General features: G+C 37.7%; 1 protein-coding gene across 2 annotated transcripts in view; it reads left to right on the forward strand.

The window, feature by feature from the left end:
• LOC147834222 (uncharacterized) overlaps window positions 1–19,187 on the forward strand; it is a 204,824-nt gene that overhangs the window by 162,072 nt on the left and 23,565 nt on the right. Inside the window, exon 4 of one of the 2 annotated variants that reach the window (XM_087279493.1) lies at window positions 18,424–19,060. The exons of the other annotated variant lie outside the window; for it this stretch is intronic. Within the exon in view, the coding sequence (XP_087135619.1) occupies window positions 18,424–18,528 (105 nt within the window). The 3' untranslated portion in view covers window positions 18,529–19,060. Of the gene's footprint in view, window positions 1–18,423; window positions 19,061–19,187 lie in introns of those variants that run through there. 2 annotated transcript variants of the gene reach the window in all.

The following is a 19,187-nucleotide window of genomic DNA, read 5'->3' on the forward strand; positions in this document are numbered from 1 at the left end:
ATTTATATTTGTTTTAATAAAAACAAGCTTAGATTTGTCCATCTGTCAGGTTTCAGACCATGTGGGGCACAGCATGTGTATTTTGATATAACTCTGTTTTTTGTTCATTTCATTGTTAATTTATTTGTTTGCTGGAAATTAGAACTGAATTTTGATATAGTTTTGAAACAAATCTTTGCGCTTAACAAACAAAATGAATTATTTATAGGCTAATTGATGTCTGTGCGTACAAGGTTTCCCTATCCACAAGAGCGAAAATTAAAGTAGATTACGAGATGCCTAATCTCTCATTCTCGCGCTGCAGATGCTCTGTTTAACTGTTTTCTTGCTAGTGAAATGCTCAGTTTTCCACTTACAAAGTCCTTATGGCACAAATGCACTTATGGCGCGAAGCATCTGGCTCTTAAAGGAAATGGGAGATGAGACTCTGATTGGTTTATTCTCAAACCACACCTATAACTCGTTAAGAAAATAAGCTCAACTCTTTTAGACCATGCATCATGGCGCAAAGCGGATTTTTCCATCTTTACATTTGCAAAAGTGGATTCTGTCCACTTTGCTCATGGACAGTCAAAATAGAGCCCAACGATTTATCTGAAAGTGTGCTCAAATGAGATATTTTAAAAAAAGAAATGTTTCTTATGCTGTGATTAATGTTTCTTATACTATGCTTTAGAATATTTGTAACTCAAGAAATATGCTTTAAAAGCTGCACTTTTTCTCTTGTTGGGATAACTTCACTACCGTCACTAAGCATCACTAAGCTGTGACGTTGTAATTTAAGAAATTTTGGGTACTTTTTAAAAAAGATTTTAACAGATTTGTGTGTGTTGAGCATCATTTAATACAACATTAGCACCTGTTAGCTTTAATTGTGAGGAAAAATGGATCATTTTGAGATTTTGTCAGCTAATTTTATCTTCAAGGTTTAAAGGAATTATTGGGGTGGGATAAAAACGTACGTGGTGACACTATGCTTTTGACAGTAGCATCTGCTAGTGGAGTGATGATGCATTGGTTTCTCATTAGTATTCCTTATCCTATGAGAAGACCCTGCTTCTTAATTATTCCTGACTGCACGTGCATTTCGATGACAGACTAATATGGACAGACCACAGGCCTGCCAAACTGTTTGATCATGTCAATGCATGACAGTATTAACCATTCATGAAGGCTTGTATGTGTTTGTTTCCATAATCCATGGAGTTTGTTGCATAGCTTTCACCGCAATGTTGTCAGGGCCATCAATAAAGCCAACCTGTTTGTGTGCAGTAAGCGTTTTTGTCAGGAGAACTGGACGAGAATTGGAGAATGGTGGACTTTGTCTTTTATTAGTTGAGTTTGTTACCATTCAGACATATCACCGTGCTGCTGTGTTATCTGGCAGGGCTAATGGTTGGAATAGATATAGAAAGAGACATACTGCACTGCTATTCACTGTGTTTGCATTCAGACCAGGGATTCAGGAGGAGAGAAGTCTTCCTCATTTATAGCGTTTAAATAAACATGATTATCTTTGTAATGATATAACAAATTGTGGTTATATATTTATTTATAATTATTATTATATTATTATAATAATTATATTATTATAAATTATAATAACTTTGTAAACTATAAAAACATGTGTCTCCTCACATTTTGTATTGTGGACTTTTCTTTATCTTGATCTGGTGAGACACCTAACAAAAGTCCTTCTTTTCCCCCTGCTCTGCTAGCCACACCCACTCCTTTCTCATATAACAGCGCTTCATGCCCATCATGAAGCATTTTTTAAAAATTCTAAGGTAGACTTTATCTGAAAGAGGGGGGTTTCATGACCCTTTAAATTAAGCCATTTCTAATGTTACACTCAAGATTAAAAAACAAGCTCTGTATTTATTTTATTTTAGTAGATGCATTCACCAGTGAACATATCTTCGTTTTCCTCCTTCTTGTAGTTTTCATCATGCTGTCTTGAGTAATTGGTCACGTAGCACAATGACTCATGTGATTCTCTTTAAAGTAAAATCATAACTATTGAGCGCCTGTGAGTAAAGCTGTCAGGTTTTAAATCACACACCACCAGGGCGATCTTCCCCAGTCAAACAACTGCTGTTGAGATGAATGGTAATGCTAACAGCTAAAGCAGCTTTCTCCAGGTATTACAGGTTAGCAGCATCTAGAAAGATTTGAAATCCTTTTGAGATTTGATGTTGGCATCAAAAGGAAGTGACACAAAACGTTGGTCTCAATTTAACGCAGTAGGGAAGGGAATGTTTTATGGCGATGGTCTTTTCCTGAGCTCTGATAATGAGAAGCTACAGCCTCATAAAACGCTACCTGCAGGGCCGCAGGGAGCTGTCAGATCTGTGCGAGCCTCGCAAGTATGCGCAGGTGTGTGTATGTGTGTGTGTGTGATCACTCCCGTTGGATCTAGTTGCCTTCATCGTGAGTGTTTTCCTGGATGTCTGCCGTCTTTAAAGTGCACTGCAACTGAAATAAGGGAATAGTTTGTTTACAGTATAAAAAAAAAAACTCTATATGTATTATTTGTTCAAAACACCTCTTTCAACCTAACCTTGAACAAATATGGACAGGTTTAAAGACTTGTCAAAATCCTGTATTAATAGCATGGATTTCATTATACTGCCTCAGGGATGCTTAACATGATAAACATAATGACTTGCCTTGAGTACTGATCTATACACGGGTGAAAATACATATAATGCCACTTAACAGTTTTACTTAATAATACAGTTGACTCTTTAAGACCTGAAGTGTGTTTACTTGGCATAAGATGCCTGAGGTGTACTCTTACCATGAGGACATAGCTGTCAGCCTCAAGCACTTTCTTTGTCTCTGTTTTTTTAACATGTACAGTGTATGCAATAAAAACACAATAGACAGTGCCTGACTGCAATGAGCGATAAAGAAAACCTGCTATGGTGCTCAGCATAAATGAGTACTCCTCTCACAGATCTCTCTTTTAAATAATATATTATATTTAGGATGCTTTACAATAACTTGGGTATATACATTAGATTAGTCAGTACCAAAGCCAAAATTAGAAATAATCTAACAAAAAACTTAAGATCACAGTCCAAATATTGGTACACTCAGGGGCATACAACCCAGGGGGGGGGGGTTGGGGGGATTGATACGTCCCCCTTAATTTTTGAGACAGACCATTTAGAAACAAGTGATTAATAATTATATGAATATACAATTTTGTATCTCATTCAGCTGTCCCTCCCCACTTTTAAAATGTCCGCTACATCCCTGAGTACACTGAACTGAATATGTTGGGGGGAAATATTAAATTAAACTTTAATAGACAGGAAAAATGCTACTGTTACATTTAGTTGAAATTTTGTAGTTTTAAATACATTTGCATTTAAATGTATTGTCTTTGTATTTCTAAAGATGTTAAGTGACTAAACTCTTATTATAATATATATATACTGTTTTATTTAACTGATTAATAAAATACACAAAATATATTGGCTATATTGTCGGTAATATGGATAAAAAATATTTATTTTCAAAAGAGGGTGTAATCAATTATGCTTTGCACTGTATATATAAGTGAAATAAGTCACATACAATACAACCAAATAGCTGTAGATGCCTGTTCTCTACATTACCCTTTGTTGTATTGTCATTGACTTACACATTCCCAAAGTGCATGAAAGAAAAGCAGTTACATAATTTATATTGTAAAAAAAAAATCTTGCTGATAAAATAATTGCTTCATGTCCGATTAGGCAAGTTACTGGAAACATTCCTTAGCGATTTTGGTCAGTGTGGACATGGCACCTTGCTACAGATTTGTTATGGGAATCTCATATTCCAATAAATCCCAAAGATGCTCTACTGGATTGAGATATGGTAACTATTGAGGACTGATGAGGATCACCTTTATTATAATAGGACAGTAGAGATTTCAGACACGAAAGCAATGGGAGCAAAAAGAGGGGAAGGATTGGCAAAGGACCTCAAGCCAGGAATCAAACTTGGGTCGTCATGTCCACCTCTGTGCTGTATGTTGACGCTCAGTACCACTAGGGCAGGGGTCACCAATCTCGGTTCTAGAGGGCCGGTGTCCCTGCAGGGTTTAGCTTTAACTTGCCTCAACACACCTGCCTGGATGTTTCAAGTATACCTAGTATGACCTTGATTAGCTTGTTCAGGTGTGTTTGATTAGGGTTGGAGGTAAAATCTGCAGGACACCGGCCCTCCAGGAACAAGTTTGGTGACCACTGCACTAGGCTGTAGGCTATTAATGCAGAAGTGCATTAATTTTTGTGATTGTTTTATAACTTTTGATTCAGTTACCTATGGGAGAATTGACTAGGAATAATAAACGGCAGAAAACAATCAAACTACTTGCTCTTGAAACATTTGTGTCCATAACTATACAAAGCAGAATAATATAAATAAAAAACATCAGTTTTACTACATCAAGCAGCGTAACAACCTGTTTTTAATGTTTAAAAATGAATGAATGAGTAAATGAGACTGTAAGTCATAAGCCAAAAAGATTCAAATGGCTGCGCCTGTTTATACACGAAAAATAAGGTCAATAAAATACAATTACAATTAAGCGCACATGGCAAGAAGTGAGGGGCATCACGGTGGCGCAGCAAAATCAAGAAGGTCGCTGGTTCGATCTTCTGCTGGGTCAGTTGGTATTTCTGTGTGTAATGTAATGTAATGTAATGTAATGTGTATTTATTGTATATAGCGCATTTATTGTGTATGGCCATACACCCAAATCGCTTCACAATCATGAGGGGGGTCTCTCCACACTACCACCAGTGTGCAGCATCCACTTGGATGATGCGACGGCAGCCACAGGACAACGGCGCCAGTGCGCTCACCACACACCAGCTATAGGTGGAGTGGAGAGACAGTGATCGAGCCAATTCGGTGGAAGGGGATGATTGGGAGGCCATGATCGTAAGGGCCGATAGAGGGACTTTGGCCAGGACACCGGGGTTACACCCCTGCTCTTTCACGAGAAGTGCCATGGGATTTTTAATGACCGCAGAGAGTCAAGACCTCGGTTTAACGTCTCATCCGAAAGATGGCGCCCACTGACAGTATAGTGTCCCCTTCACTTTTTTACTGGGGCATTAGGACTCACACAGACCACAGGTTGAGCGCCCCCTGCTGGCCTCACTAACACCACTTCCAACAGCAACCTAGTGTTCACTAGTGGTCTCCCATCCAGGTACTAACCAGGCTCAGCCCTGCTTAGCTTCAGTGAGTAACCGGTCTTCGGCTGCAGGGTGTGGAGTTTGCATGTTCTCCCCGTGTTCACGTGTGTTTCCTCTGAGTGCTCCGGTTTCCTCCACAAGTCCAAAGACATGCGCTTTATGTGAATTAGGTAAGCTAAATTGTCCATAGTGTATGTGTGTGAATGCAAGTGTGTATGGAGGTCTCCCAGTGATAAGTTGCAGCTGGAAGGGCATCCGTTGCGTGAAACATATGCTGGATAAGTTGGCAGTACATTCCACTGTGGCGACCCCTGATTAGTAAAGGAACTAAGCTGAAAATAACATAATTTAATGAATGGCAAGCAGTGCAAACCTAGAGTTGTGCAGATGCAAACAGTATATCGTGCAAAAAGTCACTTTTTCAAACTTTTTAACAGAAGTTGTTGGAGGAAAGGTCAAGGTCCCATAATGCAATTCAAAAGCATTAAAAAACTATATATATGAAAACATTAATCGCAAAATACAGAAAACTGTTGGTTCATGAATATTTTCTAGAGTGTAGCACCTCTAGAAATGGCCGTGTATTATAATTCCAGTAGATGGTAGGTAGTTTTTTTTATTCAATCCAGCCTCAAATCAATGTCCCCATTCTGATGCTTGCTTTAAATTTCAACAAATGTCTTGACTGCATGCCTAAATGCATGGGGTTGCTGCTGCAGTATGTGATACAGCCTATAGATATTGTATGGTAAAAAATGTAAATGCAAACAAACTGATGAATAATTTCTGATTGCAAATATTTGCATACAGGATTTATGCACAAATACCTCCACACGTTTACTAAATGAACTCCAGTGTGAGCCCGATAGTCTGTTTACTGTACATGCTCGGTTTTGAAAATAGATGAGGGCTTTATCCCTTTGTCATAGATGGATTTGGCTTTTGCCCCAGTTTCTCCCACGGGCTCCAAATCGCTCGCAATTCCCTCTGCAGCATATCCAGACATGCTGTGGCCCTGAAATGAGCCAATCCAAGCTAAGGAAACATTAAAGAAGAGAAGAGGAGACACCAGTGGGCAAAGGAGATGCAGAGGATCAGGGAGGAAGCTGTACGCCTCGTTCATCTCTGTTTACTCCAGCTGTCTCCAATGCCGCAAACCGAGAGAACGACAAGAGCGTGGAGATAAGGGAGGCTGAAAGAGAGAAAATGATGAAGACATGCCAGTGGACACTGCGGTTTCGCAAGGGCAGGCTATGGGGAAAGGTTAGTGAAAACAAAGGAAGTGGTCCAACACACACACACCCGGGAAAGTGCTGATCCATGGTCCCCGTCGGGGAAGGAGGAGAAGGTGCATTGATTGCGCACAAGCCACAAATGAGAAATCCATTGGGGTTTGCTGCTCCTGGCTTGAATGAGAGAATGGGGCAGAGGAGGTCAGCTGGGTGTCCATGTCTTTGCCAGGGCATGGCAGAGCTGGCAGCCGAGACACTGAATCCATTAAACACAACATGGCCAGGAGGGTCAACAGTTTGTATCAAGCCACGAGGTCACTCAGAAGCTAGGCATTTAGCCAGCTGGACAACATGTTTAGTGTCAGGCAGTGGCAAATGTTTCATTCATCAGATTGAGACACACTCCCATACACATACAGTATACGTGTGTCTCACACAGACAGGTGCATATACAGTACACTATCCGACACTACCTGTTGCCTAGTTTTAGGAACTACAAATAATACCTTGACTGCTAGATAATCATTTGGTATCAGAAGTGGCTTATATGAAAGGCAAATACCTCTAGATTACGTTTATTGTAGAAAATAAAATAAGATCATGTCTTTATTTTAAATAGTTTAATTAGGAGTGTAAGGTCTGCTTAGACAAGTCGTGTCACTTAATAGAAATGATGTTCAGTATAGAAGATGCAATGACCCAAATAACGTATTATTAAAGTCATCTGGAATGTCAAAGAAAGCGTTCTTGCAGGACTCCCAGAGTTCATCAAGATACTCTAGATTAATCTTCAATGCCTCTTCCTTCTTCTTACCCCAGACATACTTAATATTGTTCATGCTTGGTGACTGGACTGGCCAATCCAGGAACACCTTGACCTTTTTTGCTTCTAGGAACTTTGATGTGGAGGCTGTTGTATGAGTGCTATGCTGCTGAAGAACTTGCCCTTTCCTGTGGTTTGTAATATAGTGGGCAGTTCAAATGTCTTGATAGCTAAGGCTGTTGATGTTGCTATCCACTCTGCAGATCTCTTGTACACTCCCATATTGAATGTAAGCCCAAACCTTGATTTATCTTTAACCAAACTTGACTGATTTCTTTGAGAATCTTGGGTCCATGTGGGTTCCAATAGATCTTCTGCAGTATTTCGGATTGGGATGCAGTTCAACATATAATTCATCGGGAAAATCTACCTTTTGCCACTTTTTCAAAGGATCAACTAGAAGTCAAGTTATTGCTCTTACAACTGGGATTGATGACAAGACTTTTGTCAGGTAGAAGACCTGTAGTGTTGACAGTTACATCTTCTTAAAAAGGAATTATTTGTTTGTTTACACTGCCAAAAAATGCTTTTCTTACTTAGATTTTTTGTCTTGTTTCTTGAACAAATGTCAAAAAATTATTTTTCTAGACAAGCAAAAATATTGTCTTGTTTTCAGAAATAATATGCCAATGTTAAGTGAGTTTTTCCTTAAAACAAGCAAAATAATCTGCCAGTGGGGTAAGCAAAATAATATTGTTTTTCCTTTTGACAAGATTATTTAGCTCACCCCATTGGCAGAATATTTCTGAAAACAAGACAATATTTTTTACTCGTCTAGAAAATTCTTCTTGATTTAAGAATGTTTAGATATTTGCACTAGAAACAAAAATATATAAGTAAGAAAAGCATTTTTGCTATGTAAAGTAAGTGACAGTTTTGTACAGTTCAAATTCTGTCAGCATTGTAGTAGCTACCTTTTTAGAAAGGACTGATTAGGATGTATTATTATTTAAATTAATATTATTATAAACTAGTTGATTATTATCAACTGTTCTATGCAATGCTTTTTATCCTGGGTGGTTAAAATGGTTGTATATTCAGCATCCAAATAAATGTGGAGAACACAATGCTTGATTTAAAGTTGTAAATAGACACCAGGCCTTATGTTGTTCCAGGCCAGCATAACTCACTTTTTCTAGGGAGGTTTTAAAACATATATTTTATGAATCGAGTGTAGATCTTTTTTCTAAAATGCTTTTTAAAAAATGTCTCTTTTGTCAAAAGGCTGGACGTAACTGATCAAAACAGTAAACAATTTAACACTCTAAAATATTAGTGTATAATATAATTGTAGTTCTGCCAAATGACTGCCAAAACCCCACATTTCTAGTAAAAATCCCTCTGCAATCTTATACCAAAAATGGAAATAAAGGCAGTCTTAATAGCTAAAAATGTTGGAGAGGATTAATATTATGGGATTGTATTGCACTGCAATATGAAGCAAGTGTTGATGTTAAATCAAAAGAAATTCACAAAGACTTGAAAATAAAATGATTTAATGACTTGCGATGGTTACAACTGAATTAGTTGCAAATAACTGTATAAAATAATTACATTGTAAAAAAAAAAAAACCACACACACACATCTTATCACTATTTGTCTTTGGAATCTGTATAAACCTTCTAAGTGAAAAGGACTTGTTTTGCAACATAAGCAAATGCATATGATAATTGACATTCTTACATAATATAAATCTAAAATCCTTCATAAATGATCATACTGTATATGGTTATTTGCTGTTCATGAGACATTTTCTGTTATTATAGCAATTTTGTTATAAAGCCCAAATAGTGCTTAAAGTATATTTTTCTTCATATTTACATTGTATTTGAACTAAAATGCATTCATCAGACTCTGTTTTGATGCATTAATAGAAAACCTGCCTCAAAATGCTTTACTTGTCTTCCTGAAAGTTTTTTTTTCCTTTTGATAAATCATTTTTCACACTGTGTTCATAATAATGTCATTGTTTTACAATGCTGCTTCCAGGCAACAAGCCACAAATTCTTCATAACATAGACATAATCAATTATTGAACTGAAGGTTTTAAAATGAAGTTTAATCACAACCATTATAAATAATATTTAATTGGTGCAAAATGCTTTTTTCTTTCAAAAATGTGCGTCTTCCTCATTATGCAATATCAGTTAAAACAAAAACAAACAAAAATCAATAAAATTGCCTTTATTAGAAGCTGCATCTCACATTTTCATTCATTCATTCATTTTCCTTGGCTTATGCCAAGTTCATACTGCATGATTTTTAGCCGTCAGGTTTTGAGAAATCGCTGATAAACGCCTGAAATCACATTCAAAGCACCGAGCTCATTCACGTGAGTAACAATCACACAGGATGAACTATTAAAGACACGATCTGAGAGAATCGCAAATGAGTCGCTGACACATATGAGATAGTTGGCATGCTAAATACCTGGACCTGTCGGCGATTCAAATCTTGTCATGTGAAATGTGTTCTGATTGAAAATAACGTTGGTAATTACCTGCAGACAATGAGAGAACAGCATCCACTAGTCTGGGTATCTGCAGGCCAGCAGGAGGATGGGGGAGACATTAAAAGTACTTATTTTCAGTTCATCTAGACCCCAAAAAAAGAAGTAAAACTAGTGTAAATTTGACTGCAGCACCCGTATCTGTTTGATGTGAAATCTGAGCAACATCACAACCTGGTCGAAAAAGAAAAAAAGTTCCAGAGAAACTGCTAATTCCCTTTAAATCCAGATGAGCAAAATAAGTGCATGTTCTACCCCACTAAAGGCTTCTTTCTCATTATGTAGTCAGTAACAAAAGATAAACTACATAACCTTGCATTGTTCTCACGTGTGTTCAGCTGTATGAGATGTAGTTTACGAACCTTGTTGTCGGTGAATCTTCCTATTTTAAGGTCATGCAGTGTGAAACCTCCTGACGAGATTACTTTGAAAATCATGCAGTCTGAACTTGCCATTAGTCCCTTATTTATCAGGGGTCACCACAGCAGAATAAACGGAATTCCAGAATATGTTTTAAGCAGCGGATGCCCTTCCTCACGTAACCCAGTAGTACTGGGAAACAAACGCACTCACACATACACTCATACACTACAGCCAATTCTGTTTACCTTAGTCTCTCATACCACATGTCTTTGGGGGAAAGTGGAGCACCCAGAGAGAACCCATGCAAACTCCACACAGAAATGCCTCTTGGCCCAGGCAGTACTCAAACCAGCAACCTTCTTGCTATGAGATGGCAGTGCTAACCACTGAGCCACCGTGCCACAATATCTCACATTTTTAAATGTATTTTTTTCTTTCTTCCTGGTGGAAAACATTTTGATTTTAATCAAGAACCCAGTGAGATTAACGAGATATATAAATGACTGACTATATATAAGCAGAAAGCAGCATGAGTTAAAGAATCATTACACAGACAAAGGCTCATGGCTGAAACTGTTGTTTTTCTTTTCTCCTGTTGTTCATTTAATAAATTATTGAGTGCGAACCTTTATCGTTAGTTTATTAGAAGTTGCAGCTCACATTTTATTGCCATTTCACATACAGTCTGTGCTTACAGACAACCTTATGTACAGTAGCTCTGCCTGTTTTTCCCATGTTTCCCTCTAGACAGTCCTAAAGTGAGCACATACACTCTAAACCCAAGGTGTCTGTTTAGTTGCGTGACACGCGTCCCAGTTAATCTTCACGCCATGAGTCTCTCCTTCATGAAACAGTAAATCTCTGAACTCATACTTCATCCACCCACAAAAAGTAATTTAGAATCCATTCATGCCCCTCTGCCACCACTCAGGCCTAAAATAAAGAGCAGCCGTGGATGCCTGCTTGCTTTTCATCAAATCATTTTCCGTTCCCCTGATGCTAGTGAACGGAGAGGCTCCTTTTTTTTTTCTCATTACCTCCCACCTCTGTTCAGCTGTATTCAAACACGGCACCAGAGTCAAACATAATCTCAGCTCCGATATGATAATCCCCCCCAGACCGTTTCAAATGGAAACCAACTGAATGCGGAAGGGAGAGGATTCATTATCAACGCCCCAAGGGGGTGCATGGATGGAGGTTTTTTTGGGCGATGATGCGTTGAAGACAAGCGTGGTTCTCCCACCTTGATCTTACACTGCTGAGTCGGCCCAAAGAGTCTCCAGTGGGACTTTGTAACTGGACAGATAAGCATTAGAGGCAGAGGGTGACAGGTGAAGGAGAGCGGGACGGGTGTGCTGGATGCTGATTGGATTAAAAATGACCGCTTCGCTTTTATTCGCTTGTCAGGCGGTGTTAGTCACCTATTGAGGGCGTTGAGGCGAGACACACCTGTCAGAAAGGCTTGTCGTGTCTATTGGTGTCTGGACATGTGTGTTATTGTGGAGCTGGATTTGTGTGGGTGCGGTTTATGAAAGATTTATGAAATGTATTCAGCATGAGTGTATTTACGTATTCAGTTTTCAAGTTGAGGTATCTGACAGAAATGGTAATCATGGAGTATGGCAGTTTTAAATATTTTAAAATCTGTGAAATATCTAAGAAAATATATAGAAATATATTATATACTGGATATGAAATATTGGTCAAGCCATAATTTTCTGTTATAGTTGTAAAATTCTGATTTGGTGCTAGGTGGCATGGTGGATCAGTGGTCACCCCACAGCAAAAAGGTTGCTGGTTCGAGTCCAGGCAGGTCCTGTTGGCATTTCTGTATATAGTTTGCATGTTCTCCCCGTTTTTGCGTGGGTTTCCTCTGGGTGCTCCGGTTGCCGACACAGTGTAAAGACATACTGTATACTGTACGCTATACTGTAGGTTATACTGTAGGCTAAATTGGCCATAATGTATGAGTGCGTGTGTGAATGTGAGAATGCATGGGTTTCTTACTGGGTTGCAGCTAAAAGGGCATCCGCTGCGTAAAACTTATGTCGTAATTCAGTGGTTATGTTAATCTCTGATGAATAAGGGAATAAGCCAAAAGGAGCTCAATGAATGAATGATTGATTGATTTGGTGCTCAGTTACTGGATCTCTATAGTTTTGGCAGCTTAATAGTATTTTGAAATCCACAAAACAGCATTTATTTGAAATAGAAAAATATTAATATATAAAAATATTTTAATAATGTTTTTACTGCCACTTTTGATCATGCATCATTACTGATGCATCATTACTGAATTAAATGATATTAGCACACAGTTTTATAAAAATAACAAATGTCAGTGGTGCATTAAAGAGTTCAGATGCAATTGCCGTCTGAAATTTTCTTCAAAAATGAGCATTTTTCTCAGACTACTATGTTTATGTTGAGTTATTTCATGTTAAAGACATTAAAAAAGTGTATTTTTTGCCTTATACTTAAAAATTACTGAACCTACACACAGGGGCCTGATAAAAATGCTCATTTTTGAAGGAAATTTCACATATCTTTTAGAGGTTTTTGCATCGGAACTCTTCATATATTTATGAAAAACTATCATCAATAATATACAGTGCTCAGCATATATATGTACATCACTCACAAATCTCATCTCATCTCATTTTCGGCCGCTTTAATCCTCATTTTAATAGGAAGCTATGCAATCTTATGTGTGCATATGCTGTACATTAGATTACTTTTACACCCATATTTATGTTAAGTTTTATATTTATGTTTAATGTTTATATTTTTAGATTTTAAATTATATTTCTATGTAAAAAAAAAAAAACATTAAATGCAAATTTTAAAAAGAGGAAAAATTTAGAAAACCAAAAAAAAAGAGAGAAAAATTTAGTTGAAATTTTGTAGGTTGTAATTTTTTGCATGAATTTAATTGTATCATCTTTTAATTTCTAAATATGCTTGGTGAAAAAAAATATTATTTAAATAAATATATCTGTTTAATTAATAGATTTTGTTTAAATGCACCAAAACACATTGCCTATCTTCACTGAAAAATGGATCACAATATTCATTTTAAAAATGAGCTGTCCTCAGTTTAGCTGAGCAGTGTATTTGATTCCACATTTTAGGTCAAGTATTCTGACAATTTCTAGAACTACATTAAATTTGTTTTTGGCCTAGCTTATTTACAACATACATGGAATACAATTATTGTTATATAATAAATCAATGATCTTATTATACCATGTGAAATGACTATATTTTAAAGCCTTTTATAGCTTATTAATATATATTTAAAATAAAATAAATAAAACCCAAAAGCATGAAACTTTTCCCCCAGAAATGAAAGGCTGATGTCATCGAGTTGCTTTGCAGAACAGCTTTCCATCATGTTGAAGTCTCTCTGTATTTGCTTTGGCAGTGTAGTGTAGGTGTGATCGCTCACACCACGGCTGTTGTTACCATTTTTGAAATTTCCTCCTCCAAATGAGTGTCTGTGCGCAAGCTCCAAATTCGGTAGCGCTGTTGCATCAACTTGTTGGAAAAAAATATATTCTTGCCTTCCAGAGTGTGTGAGCTGAGGAGAAAATCAGGTACAAATGGAGAATGAGAGACAGAAAGAAGGTAAAGAAGTAGCTGGCCAATAAAAGTTGCCTCTTCACAAAAGCAGACGGCAGTTTGTAGCCCATTAAACACTAATCCTGTGTTTTACTGCCTCGGTTAAGCTTCCCTATTTATCACAGGTCATAATCACACTGTAATGTGGCCTAATAGAGAAGCATCAGTGGAGAAAACTGGTGCAGTGACATCATCTCTGATGAGAAGGACAGTTTTATGTAGAACTGAAGCATGGACATGCAAAGACAGATCCCTAGAACAATAGTCCACACAAGAATAAAAAATTCTCTCATCATCTAAATATTTATGACTTTCATTCAAAACAGTATTTTTTTTTTGCTTTGTTTTTTGTATTCAGGGTTATTGCTAACTTAAAGTAAGACCATAAATCTAAAATGTTTGTTACTTAAACAACATAAACATACATGTATGCATAAACATACCTTTTTCCAGGTGGTTTTAATTTAACTTATGTCGAGTTCAGACTGCATAATTTTGAAAGTAGTCGTGTCACAGAGGTTTTCACACTGCATGACTATCTGGGCTAGCATTTTGTCGCTGCTTTGTTTACACTGCAAGATGGATCAGCGACAGGGGCTTTTACATTGCTTGATTTTCAATAGGAAGAATCACAGACAACTTTGTCCAAACTACGTCTCACAGCCAAATACACGTCGTATATCTTTTGTTATTAACTACATAATGAGAAAGAAGCCTTTAATGGGGTAGACAATGTACATATTTGCTGACCTGGGTTTGAAGGAAGTTAGCAATTTCTCCCCAACTTTCTTTCTTAACTTTCTGTATGACACGTCAAACAGACACGGGTGCTTCTGTCAAACCTCCACTAGTTTTTCCTCCATTTCTTGATCTAAAATAACTGCAAATTTGCGTTTTTAACTTCTCCCCCAACCTCCTGCTGGCCTGCAGGTTTTTGAGTAGGCTAAATTGGCCATAATGTATGTGGGTAAGTGTGTATGGATGTTACTCATGATGGGTTGCAGCTGGAAGGGCATCCGCTGTGTGAAACATATGCTAAATAAGTTGGCAGTTCATTCCGCTGTGGCAATCCCAGATTAATGAACTAAGCCAAAAAGAAAAAATTAATGATGAATAAATAATATTATCAGACCTTTGAGTTTAAGTTAAATAAAAACACAAATGTATTTAAACTTTATTTGATAAAATTATGTTGGACCAAGTAGTTTTTTTTTTTTTCAGTTGTTGCTAAACAAATTTATTGGATGTAAATCCTGCACCCAATTAAATTGAGTTCATCCAATGGGTAATTTTGAGTGCACTATAGCCAATTTAGCTTATTCAGTTCACCCATAGCGCATGTCTTTGGACAATGGGGGAAACCGGACCACGCAGAGGAAACTCATGTGATTACGGGGAAAACATACAAACTCCACACAGAAATGCCAACTGACCCAGCTGGGACTCGAACCAGTGACCTTCTTGCCATCTATCCTGAGCCATCCACCAGCACAATTTTGTTCCTAAAACAAATTACACACCAACAGTCATTCCTATTTATCTATTTTAATTAGCACAACAGCATACCTACTCTGTAATTGTGTACTGATTTTAAATTGAACAGTGCACACACACACACACACACACACACACACACACACACACGCACACACACAAAATGCCTAAGGTGTAGACGAATTGCAAGAATTCAAACCTATGTTAGTTTAAAAAAACATGCATTGACTCTCCAGACTATGGAGGCTGCATGAACCTCTGATAAAGAGTGAACAGGACAGGCAGGATGAAACAGTAGGTTAGGTTAAGCGCAGATGTGGATGGGATGGGGCGAGAGGAGACAGAGACAGAGAAAGTGAGAAGAAACCGAGAGGGAGCAATGTGTCCTCTACCATTTCCAGCCCCGAGGCGCACGGTCACCTCAGAGACTGTCCACCGAATTACCCACAACTCCTGGCTGCTTTCGGGAGCGTCTGGACAAGGCGAGCGGACAGGAGAAGTTAATGAGGGGAAGAGACGGAGCAGGTCTCCAGGGGCCCCCGTGGGGTTTGCTGTGACAGGCTGAAGGAGTTCGCCCACTCTGATTGGGTAATTAGTAACATGGATTTGGCCCACAGAGTAGGAATTGATTGATTATGGTGGAGGGCGTAGGATGGCTTTTTTTTGCTATGTTTCTTGATGCCCAGACGAGGAGAGCCTAAGAGAATAGAGGTGTATACACACACATACATTTACAGTTTTTTGCTTGGTTTGTTATGATTTTAGCACCTCTGTGCATATGTGTTGGGTGTGAGAGTGTGGTTAAAACGTTGTAATTAATTTTAGCTTTTATGAGCTTTAATGAATGAATTATAAATAAAGAATGTTAATTACCGGTTTATATTTGTCAGTGCTGTGTGGAGCAAAGGTTAAGTAGCTGTTTTAAGAAGTTGTTGTGTATATGTGTGATAAATATTAGTTGCTTTTGCCTTAAGCAAGTAGTTTTTTTTTTGGTAACATTTATGAATTCACACTACACTGAGTTGAAATCACAACATGACCTTATTAGTATTCATAAGATTTGATGTGTTTTGGTAAATGCTTGAAAGTGCAAAGTGGATGGATTGATTGCATGCAAAAATATCATACATCGTGTATATATCATAAACAACATGTTTTCATTGCATTTAAAAGGTTGTTTATTACACTTCTATTCTAATCATATAAGGTTAAATTAATTCGGTACCTGCCTTAAACATATGAATGTTAAACATATACAGTATATCTTATAAATCTTTGAGTAACACACTAAGAAGTGTCAGCATAAACATGTAAACTACATACAATCAATGAATAAAAAATTATTATAGGGCACTTATTTTACCCCTTTTACAAGATGTAAGATAAGCCTCTGGTGTCTCCAAAATGTGTCTGTAAAGTTTTACCTCAAAATCCCCATCAGATTATTTAATATAGCCTCCAGAATCTGCCCATTTTGGTGTTTGAGTACAGTGTAGCAGTTTTTGCTGTGGCTTTAAATTCAAATGAGTTGCTTCTCCCGGCCCACCGATCTTACGTGTGCATCTGCTTCTTCTGCTTTACAGCAGATAAACAGCAGTCAGTGATAGAGACAGACACGGATGTATCTGAAATACAGCTTATTAGTCTAAAATAACAAGTAAGTTTGTTTCATGTCTTTTCAGTGGTATGTCCACGGATATTTAAATTACATTACAACATTGATGCTGTAATATGAACCTTACAAAATTGAAAATAGTCACCTTAAGCTTTCCCCGGACATTTATTATTGGCTGAAAAAGTTTAAATGTGCATATAGTCCATTGGGTTCTGTTTTAACATGAGGATTTTTTTAAAGAGACTTCTTGTGTTTCTATCACTTCAATATGACAGCTTACAAAGGATGATTTTCATCATAGGTGCCCTTTAAAACTGTTAATGCAAGTAAACAAATGTTTGTTTTAATATCAAGAATATCTCTTCTAATCTCCTTGAAAATGTCCAGAATTTTAAATCTTGTTGCAGATGTTCATTTTAATTTTTAAAATGTTAAAGTTAAAGCATCATGGTGGTGCAGTGGGTAGCACGATTACATCACAGCAAGAAGGTCGCTGGTTCAAGCCCCAGCTGTGTCGCTGTGAGTTGGCATTTCTTTGTGGAGTTTGCACGTTCTTGTCGTGTCGGCATGGGTTTACTCCGGGTGCTCCGGTTTTCCCCACAGTCCAAACACATGCACTATAAGTGAAATGAATTAGCTAAATTGGCCGTAGTGTATGAGTGTGAATGCAAGAGTGTATGGGTGTTTCCCAATGTTGGGTTGCAGCTGGAAGGGCATCCGCTGGTTAAGTTGGTGGTTCATATTGCTGTGGCGACCTCTGATTAATAAAGGGGCTAAGCCGAAAAGAAAATGAGTAAATGAATGTTAAAGTTTACACTTAAGTAAAGTCATGCATTTTCCTGAGATGGGTTGAGGCTGGATGGGCATCCGCTGCGTAAAAATGTGCTGGATAAGTTAGTGGTTCATTATGCTGTGGCGACCCCGGATTAATAAAGAGACTAAGCTGACAAAAAAATGAATGAATGAATAAAGTCATGCAATTCTTTAAAAGGCAACAGCAATCACCATTATCAGAATAAAACATTTATTCAAGTCAAATTATGCAACATTTTTGGATTAAATGCAACAAAACAAACCTATTGGTTGCACGAATTACTATGTATATTGATAGTATACATTTCCATGTCTATGCAAGCATATGCAATTTTATGCATGACAGAATCACCCTTCTTGGTGTTAGAATTAGACATACCTTAGATTGCTAGTGCTAATGAGCTCTCATTGTGATTCACAGAAATGAATTCAAGCAGAACTGTATGAACTTTTAACAGGGTCAGTTTAGGTTACTAAGAGATTTTGCAATGGCTATCTTAGAGTAAGGCTTAAGTATTTAAATTATTTAACAATAATCAGCTCAGCCAAATCTACAGACCAAGAATGTTTTCATCAAATTCAGCTTAAGCTGTTTAGTTCTGGGATCGCTGTAGCGTTTAGCGCGACACAAACTAATGCGCTCCATAAGAAATCGCTTTCCCTTGGATATGAAAACGCATTCTTGTGTGATTGAGACCTTTATTGAAAACCACCCGTCCTCTCATATCAGTCTTGTCTAATCCATCTTCAGGGAAAACTGTGCAAATCCACCGTCGCCGCACGGCTCCTGGGAATGTGGTGCAGGGGAGAAATCTTTCTGTTCGAGGCCCAGCTGAGAACATTATTGGATGGGTAAGATTATGGGGAAGAAAGCAAAGAAAAAAGAAGGTCCAAGCAGGCTGGATTTAGCTCTATGGTGACTGTCAATGATACGGTGGGAGTCTGAACGCTGAATGCTCATCGGGAGGTCCAGGCTGGAGGTTCACCCATCCCAAGGGCACGGCTGCTTGCTTTTGGGATGCCATGGGATTACAGGCGGTCCAGTCTCAGCGGAGCCTCAGGTTGGCAGGATATTAATTAAGTAATTATCATGCCGTGAGGCGCAGTTATGAATTATGCATGAGGTCTTGATTGGGACATTTGTGATTGTGTAATCTAATTTCAGCCATATGTCTGACGCCTTTAGCTGGGTGTCTAACATCCAACACGCAGCCCCCCCAAGCACAAACACACACAATGACATTTTCAGCTTTTTAATTATATATTTAAAACTCTGACTTATTTAAATACACAAGTCATTTGCACAGTGGACACACTCTCGTCATTCCGAACATCATTAAAAGGCTGGAATGTTTTTTTTACCCAAATAAAGGTGGATGGGATGGGAACAGTTGATAGTTTGTTCTAGTATTGAATATTTAATCTGATTTTGTCTCAAAAACTGCTAATTAAACCACATTTATAAGATCCTATATTGATATAATTTTACTTTTGATATACACAGATGTAGTTAAT

The sequence above is a fragment of the Danio rerio genome, chromosome 13 (genome assembly GCF_052040795.2).
Source record: "Danio rerio strain M-AB ecotype USA chromosome 13, GRCz13ab, whole genome shotgun sequence".
Taxonomy (NCBI): Eukaryota; Metazoa; Chordata; class Actinopteri; order Cypriniformes; family Danionidae; genus Danio; species Danio rerio.